This window comes from Anarhichas minor, unplaced genomic scaffold, assembly GCF_050575085.1.
Source record: "Anarhichas minor isolate MPS153535 unplaced genomic scaffold, ASM5057508v1 ptg000028l, whole genome shotgun sequence".
Classification (NCBI taxonomy): Eukaryota; Metazoa; Chordata; class Actinopteri; order Perciformes; family Anarhichadidae; genus Anarhichas; species Anarhichas minor.
In genome coordinates this window covers 7,841,684-7,849,984 of record NW_027466474.1, presented here as the reverse complement: position 1 = coordinate 7,849,984, position 8,301 = coordinate 7,841,684, and the positions used below count along the sequence as shown (strand labels likewise).

General features: G+C 44.0%; 1 protein-coding gene across 1 annotated transcript; it reads left to right on the top strand.

Annotated features, from left to right (window-relative positions):
• The first annotated feature begins 873 nt into the window (after positions 1–873).
• Positions 874–4,251, top strand: rtn4rl2b (reticulon 4 receptor-like 2b). The gene is made up of 4 exons (XM_076103824.1): positions 874–922; positions 2,322–2,548; positions 2,665–2,895; positions 3,406–4,251. The coding sequence occupies exons 1-4, from the start codon at positions 874–876 to the stop codon at positions 4,249–4,251; spliced, it is 1,353 nt and encodes a 450-aa protein (XP_075959939.1).
• Positions 4,252–8,301: the final 4,050 nt, after the last annotated feature.

Here is an 8,301-nt window from a genome sequence, read left to right as displayed (position 1 = left end):
GCAAAATCGTATTTGTTGGTGACACACGTTCCTGGATGTACAGTGTAGTCCCACGGATATTTGTCATTGTATGTCACCTCTCCTCCTCACATTAAGTCCACATGTTGTGTTGGATCGTTTAGCTCCACTGCTGGGTTTCCCCATCATGTTCATCTGTTGTTCTGAATTGTAGGCGGCTCTCGGCTTCTTTCCAAAACTGGCCTACACTATGAGACAGATGATTTTTGGGCTTTAATGCCAAATGAGTTTCCCCGCCTTCTCTTCCAACACTCTAATGAACTAGAAGTCACGCAATAAATTGAAACTTTAACCCAGAAATTCTTAGTTTGTGGTCACCACAAACCTCCATCCATTCCACTCCTCAGCTGGCTTTCTCCCACACACGGAATTTCACCAAACCACTAAAAGTAAATTCAGGATATATTCCTAAAAACAATGGCAAAAGGTAGAATACTTTGTTCGCGTTCTAACATTTCGTATGTAGGCTAATAGAATGTGTTGTGTGGTGCCATTTAAGTGCCTCATCATTATGAATAATCTAGTAACAATCTTACTTTTGACAGACAGTGATGCGTTACTTTCTTAGGTAACGCCACAGTGAAGACAGTGACAAAACCCGCCCCATCATTGCCTTTCTTGTCGCTTCCTCCGGTGACTCTCACCCCTCCTCCCGGGCTGACGTAGAGAGAAACCTCCGCTGCCTACACTGTGGGCGAAGACCCTGCCGCGGGTATAAACAGCTTCCCGGGACTCCAGGACGTCACTGCTTGAAGCCGCAGCAACTCGTTCACCAGAGCTGAACCTCAGCAGAGATAGCAGCAAGCAGGCACTTACACGCCGCGCAGGCTAACTCGCTTTCGGCTTTGGTTCGAGATGGGGACTCGTTGCACCGTGAGGCGCTCCAGCGCACGCAACTTTAAAGGTGAGTTGCTCCATTTGATGCACCTGCAGTTTGAATGCAATGCAGTGTTGTGATTTAGTACGTTTATTGCCGTCGTCTTTTTTAACAAGTAGCAAGTTTACGGAACGTTCATATTTTAAACTTGAAAATCACATTAATGCTTGCATGAAAACAACTGCATTTATAGACTTCATGATGCTTTTACGCGCAGTCATTTTGCATATAGGCCTAATTTGAATGGTTAACCAAGCTGCACCCATTTAAATTAAAATCATGTTTGTCAATTGTGGATCTTACAAATTTAGAGCAATGTAGAGGGAGACAGACTGCGCACATTTGGAGCATTTTAGCGCAAACATGTGACAGTAAAAGCAAGAACAAAATCTAATTTATGCATGAATTGATGTGATATCGAAGAAAAACGTAATTTACTGCACGTGATCAAGTTAGTTTATCTGTTTTGGCTCACCTATAAAGTTTACCAAAACCTCGTTCAATCTCTCCATATCTCTTTTATGCATGAAGATATGATTCATGCGCACACGATTCCAAATGTTTCCTAATCTCGTGTCGACTGTGGAGTAAATAAGACGTGCAAAAACTCGAGAAAGGTGTCTCGTTCCACTTAACAGCCCAGTCTCTAGTTCTCCCTCAGCCTCCAGAGCTAGTCCGACATGTTAAAGGTCAAGAGGTGAGCCACTGGAAAATCTTGCGCACAACAGCTGAATGGGAACCTCATCATTATTACATGTATGTGCTTTTCCCCCGGTGGCCACCTTTGTACGCCGTTATCCGAGCTGTGCCAAGAAGCTGTTGCAATATTGATAAGAACTGAAACTGATCCGGGTCTGGTTGCCGGTTTTACGCGTGCCCTCTGCGTGGTAAACCTCTCAACGGAAACGTCCTTCTGATAACCTGAGAACTAGGAAACCAGGATAATTTAACGCATTGAGGCACTGTGTGATTCAAGTTTCTTGTCCGTTTCAATAGATTTGTGGAGATTTCGTGTTCTAAAAAGCTTGTTATGTAACAGTGTCACAACAGCCATGGAGACCTTTGTAAAGTGGTCTCCAAGGTGGATAGGAATGGGTGAATGATTTCTGTAATGTAACCTGGTTACATTATACATGAACCCCAAATTACTGGGAGCCATCAACAAGTCACGGGCGACAGCACAGCAGTGCTAAAAAGAATCACTATCGACAGCAACAGGTTTGACAGACAGACAGTGAAGAAAGACTGGTGCCAAAAGCTGAAATCAACCTCTCTTTCTTTCTCTGTCTGTCTCTCAGACTAACTGCTGCAACAATGGTCATTTGCTGCTAACCGGACCTCCAATTGTGTTCCATTTCTTCTCAGGAGAATTAACCTCCTCTCTCTCTCTCTCTCTCTCTCTCTCTCTCTCTCTCTCTCTCTGCAGGTGGACTATGTCTGTGGCTGATTCTGTGGCTGGTGGTGGTGAAGCCGGGCGGGGTATCTGCATGTCCCAGGCTGTGTGTGTGTTACCCCACGCCCATGACGGTCAGCTGCCAGTCCCAGAACATCACCATAGTGCCGTCCGGTGTGCCATATGACTCACAGCGTGTTTTCCTGCAGAACAACCGCATCACAGAACTGCGTGCGGACTCTTTTGGCTTCGAGACACAGGTAAAAATGTCTCAGTGTGTATACATCTGTTGAATTTCCCAGCAATATTTGCAGACATTCTTATTTGTCTTTTTTTCTCCTCTCTAATCCCATCATTTGTTCTTCATTCTGTGCAGGTGCTTTGGCTATATGGCAACAACATCACATGGATCGAGGCCGGGGCCTTCAGTAACCTCAGGGTGCTGGAGGAGCTGGATATGGGCGATAACCCGCTACAGCGCCTGGAAGGTGGAGCCTTCAGGGGCTTGGAGAAGCTGCAGAGCCTGCACATGCATCGCTGCAAGCTGGCCACTCTCCCCCATGACCTCTTCCACAAACTGTACAGCCTGCAATTCCTCTACCTGCAGGTAAAACCAGCACACACACTAAACACACTCATGCAAAAATACATATTTGATAGTCATGCATGAGTGTGTAGATATGATGCTTTCAGGAATACACACTTGTGTTGCAGAATTACCTGATGGACACATCAGTTGCCAACATGCAGGCTGAACACCCACACACAAAGAGACACACTTTTAACCAGTACATGTTGAATAATTGTTTTAAGTAGGTTCAGTGATTTGCACACAGCACATAAACTGAGACTATATTTATTTTATACATAAAAATTTAAACACTCATAAGATCTAGAACCAGTGCAGCACATCTTAGGTTCAATAGCACTATTCATCATATGATTAACCAAGCACAACCTCAAGTGTACATATATGTTATGATAGGGATTAATTCCCTCCTATCAAAGTTGATAGTTAACACTGATTTTTTTTTTCTAACTAGAATCACACAACAGACTTACTTTTCCTGAACTTTTCCACAGCACTAAATCTTCTTGTATTTTGACTTTGTTCCAGGAGAATCAGCTCCACTTTCTGCAGGATGACCTGTTCTCAGATCTGGTCAACCTCAACCACCTCTTCCTGCATGGAAACCGCATCCGTGCCCTCTCTGAGAATGTGTTCAGAGGCCTGGTCAACCTGGACCGTCTCCTTCTCCATGACAACCGTGTCAGGCAGGTCAACCGTCGGGCTTTCCGTGACCTGGGCCGCCTGACCATCCTTTACCTGTTCAACAACTCCCTGGCCGAGCTGCCAGGCCAGGCCATGACAGACACCCAAGGCATCCAGTTCCTCCGCCTCAATGATAACCCCTGGTCCTGCGGATGTGAGGCCCTTCCCCTTTGGGAGTGGTTCCGCAAGGCCCGCATCTCCTCCTCTGAGCTCATGTGCACCTCACCATCCCAACGTCGCGGCCAGGACCTCAGATTCCTCCGGGAGATGGACTTCGCCCTCTGCCCTCTGCCTGACCCCGGCTCTCTGGCAGGAACCACCACGACCACCTTCAGCACCAAGACCCGCTGGTGGTTCTCCAAGCACAAGCCCGCATCTTCATCCAAGGCCTCATACAAGAAGAGCATTGAGGGAAAACCTCAGTACCTCCCCAAAACCCCCTCTGAAACCTTCTCCTCCAAGTATGAACTGTCGGAGGATGAGGTGGCGCTCCCCAAGCTGGACCAAGAAGAATACTGGGCCAACTACGGAAACGAAGACGCCTCCATTCCCTGCTTCGACCTGGAGTGCCCCCCAGGCTACAACAACCCAGCCTTCCCCTCGTCCTCCTCCTTACCCAGCACCCCATCCCTCCTCCGCCTCCTCTCCCTCTCCGTAGTCACATTTTCCATCCATTTCCTTTTTGGCTGAACTCTTCTCTCCTCCTTTCCCTTTTTTCCCCTCTGATTTCTCTTTCCAACTCTAACAAAAACCTGGATCGTGATTCCTTTCAGTTACCTCCTCGACTTGCAGGAGGTACTACACTGATGCAGGAGACAGGCAGGCGAGGCAGCAGGGAGCTGTTGTAAAGAGCAGGGATCCGTTGAGCTGATGTAGAGCAGGGCAGGATTTCAATGTTGAAGTAGCTGCTGCTGATTAGTACAGGCTTCAAAAAGCAGGGCTCAGATCATGGAAACTGACTCTGATAGTGACGGTACTAAGGCAGAAACCTACAACAACATGAGGAAATGACAGAGACACAACACACACAGAGACAGTTGGTGATGTCTCCAGAAGTTTTTTAATATCAGCTGTAAACAACGCCGGCGTTGTGGATCATCGACAGCCATTTTCTATATCAAGTGCACAACATCCACTCACCGCTTACGTTGTCCCTCACTAATTTCTGTCTTTCGCCGTGAATAAAAGGGATGGTTAATGATACCAGAATGAGCTTAAGATATGCATCTAAAGGCGGAGAAGGATGAGAGGATCATTACAACTGCAGCCAAGAGCGGCTCTCCTCTCTCCTTCAGATTCAAAAGCTTGTGGGATCCCAGAGATGCCAGCAAACCACCACCACCACCACCCACACTTGTACAATACCACGCATGATACAATCATCCTAATCTGCTCTGTACTTTAGACTAGCTGGATTTTTACTTTTCATATTAATACCATTCAGTTAACGACAGCTTGTGATGATAGAAGAGATACTTAGATTGTAAATGGAAGGCAAACCAATGAAAAGTGGAAACTCCTCTTTTTGCCCCTCGCTTTTTTTTGTCTCGTCTTCTTCTCTCAAGCAACCGACAAATGTTGTGCTCCTGGTTCTGAGTTTGTCTGTGTGTGGGATTCAGTTTTTGTTGACCAATAACCAAAGTCCTGAGAAGACCAGTTTGATCAGGTCTTCTCTTAAAATGCCTGTGAGTATGTGCCTGTTTTTCCTTTAGAAATATGGCTCTTGTTTGTCTGTTTGTCCAAACTGACACAGAACAAGGCAAAAACAACATCAAGGCTGACTCATTTACAGTCCTTTGTGTTGTTTGATGCCTCGGGTATCTGTTCCTGCTAGCTCCTGTTACATTACACACTGACCTGTAATTTGTCTGTCAGTGTGCGTATGTAAAAGGTTGCATGTATTTCCTCTCAGCTCGGATTGAAAGTTGAAAAAATCCCACAGATAAACTACTAGGACCCAGGGTTTGAAAACTGTTTCGTTTCAGAAATGCATGGGAATGTGTCTGCTTTATCTGAACACATTTGGTAAATCGAAGGATTTCATCTGATTTTTGTATTGTATGGTACGAGAGACCATAAACAGACCACGAGGACAATCAAGCTGTCATACATCAAATCATCTCTTTCATATTAAACCTGTATTTTATAAGATAACCTTTCTGACTTGAAGGATATTGTGACACTGATAGAGTCTGTATTTTTTTTAAACTTGTTGGGAAAGTGTTTTGCTTTACGAAAATAAATAAACAATCAAACAGAAGTATGTGGGGTGTTGCACTGTTGTTGTTTTTTACTGTCTTTGTTCGCTAAGGATGTCACAAAGGAATAGAAAGAATGTGCAAAAGTTAGTGAGCTGGCACATCAGCACAAACACAATGTATACAGATAACAATAGATAGTAGAAACCTGAAGTGATGATAGCCTAGCATCACAACATTTTGTTGAATCAGTAGCCTCCTGAAGAGAATTTGAGACAGGCAATATTTTACACTTTCACAATAAAAGCACAGTAAAATGAGAGAAGCATGAACATGAATATGGTCTGTAGAGCAGTCTTTCATTTTGACATGTGATAGCTTTGACGTCATTCTTCAATTAAGTCAACCGTCTGGACTATTTCTTTCAGAGAGTCACGTCACGGTGCTCCTGTCAAACCTTTTAGAAAAGGGAGGTGATATTTGTAGCGTGTGTGTGTGTGTGTGTGTGTGTGTGTGTGTGCGCACAAGTATGGGAATGTGTAAGAAATCCAATGTGAAAATGTGGGTGTGTTTGGTGAAGGTCACCGGTCTCAACTGTGTTCACTCCTTGCCCCAGTCACTTTTCTCACCATGTGCAGAAGGCAGCTATATTGGGCCATATTATGATGAGCTGTCAAAGTGTGTGTGTGTGTGTGTGTGTGTGTGTGTGCGGGTATGATTCAGGGAAGGGGCTGAATGGGGAACACGCCAGGATGACAATGTGACGATGTGTCCCAGCACACCCCCTCAACAGATTAACTCACGCCGTGATAATGATGCATACACTCATGTGTTGCATGAACTTATACGTGCAAAAACACACTTACACAAGTTATAAAGTTCAGAGAAGTTTCGCTGAGCGGCCCTCTAATCTTTTTCATCTTCAAGCTCACAAATCATTCATCACTTTCACACCTCTCTTTTCTTCTTCTTTTCTCTCCTTTATTTTTCTCCTCTCTGTGACGAAAGCTTCCTCGCTCCTCCCAGTCATTGGTCACAGCAGATAAATCCTCAAACCCACATACATTATTGTCCTTAACAGCATCTTTCTTTCTGAACTTTTCATTTACTCAAATTTAACATGCACAGTTTGACCACGAAGAAGGTCAATTTAAATCTGAGGTTGTTAAATAACCAATTAATGTATGAACCAGTGTCATAGAGGTTTGATTGGTTTATTGTCCTGTGATTTGCTGCAAAAGCAACAGCATTTAGCAATCTAGCAGTAAAAGTTGCAATTTGTTGATGTAACTAATATAGTCGACATGCTAGCTGCTCTGTTAGGCTGCACTCAGGAAGAGTAGTGTTTTGTAAGGTTCATTGTCAGCATGCTCTCTGTGTTCCTGTGGAGATACAAGCAAGGTATCATGCAGTAAATTCAATATTCTGTCAGTACAGTAGTGGATCTTGTAACCACAAAAAAAGTTGCAGAAACATCTCCAGTGGCAAAAGATACCAAATTCCCATCAAGATACAAAATTGTAACAGTATAGCAAACCGTGCTGTGTTTCGATGAAACCATCTCTGTCCCCAACATGCAACTATACACAGTTATCTCTCTTTTCATTCCAAAGACTGTAACAAGTTTACACTCAGGTGCTTGCCAGCCAGTATTACAATGTCAAACAATCCATGGGGTTGAGTTTTTCTTTGACGTAAGGATGTTAGCGGTTTGAAGGATTAGTTTTGCGAAATCCGCTTGTGGCATAGAGTGAGATGAGACGATTGATACCACCGTAAAGTGAATAAGTATATTTCCTAAAATGTCTAACTTTTGCTTTAAGGATTCATTAAAACAAGAGCATGATTTCTGGCAGTCAAGGCTTCAAACAGCATGTGGGTTTAGACTTTTCATGGACATTATTTGTGAAATAGGAAACAAAATAAATATCTTTACTGTTGTCCAGAATTGTCAAAGGACTCTGGTCGATTCAAGCTTTTGATGAACAGTTACATGCAGATTGTCACTAAGCTCAACTCTAAGAATCATAAATATTGAACAAAAATCAACCGTAAAACAGCTTTGGAGGCAGCTTTGAAGTTAAGTAAAAGGACTATGGATCATAATTTCACAGAAATGTGCAGAAGGCAGTAATGGACGACTGATATCTTATCCTGCCAGGGTTAACCACCTCGAGAAATGCACATCAAAAACTTGAATCGTGACCAACGTGCTTTCACTTCCTGTATTTCCAAGTTGCTATTTCATGGCAGAAGTGTAGGCGTTTGCTCTCTAGGCCTGTAAGCAGCTGCCTGGGTGGCCACGGGACATATTTGCAGTTTTTCCGGTGCAGGAACACAACCAGACCATTAGCGGAGAGAATTCCTCTGAAGTCATCAGACTTTGATGATGAGCGCTTATCATACACTGTGCCCACTCATTCTCCCCCAACTCTCTATTCCATTTTTCTTGCCTCTGCCTTTCTTCCTCTCTTTTGTGTGTTTGCCTGCTTAATATGCTGTCACTCAGTCTTTGTCTGAAGCCCGATCACTCCAACACTTA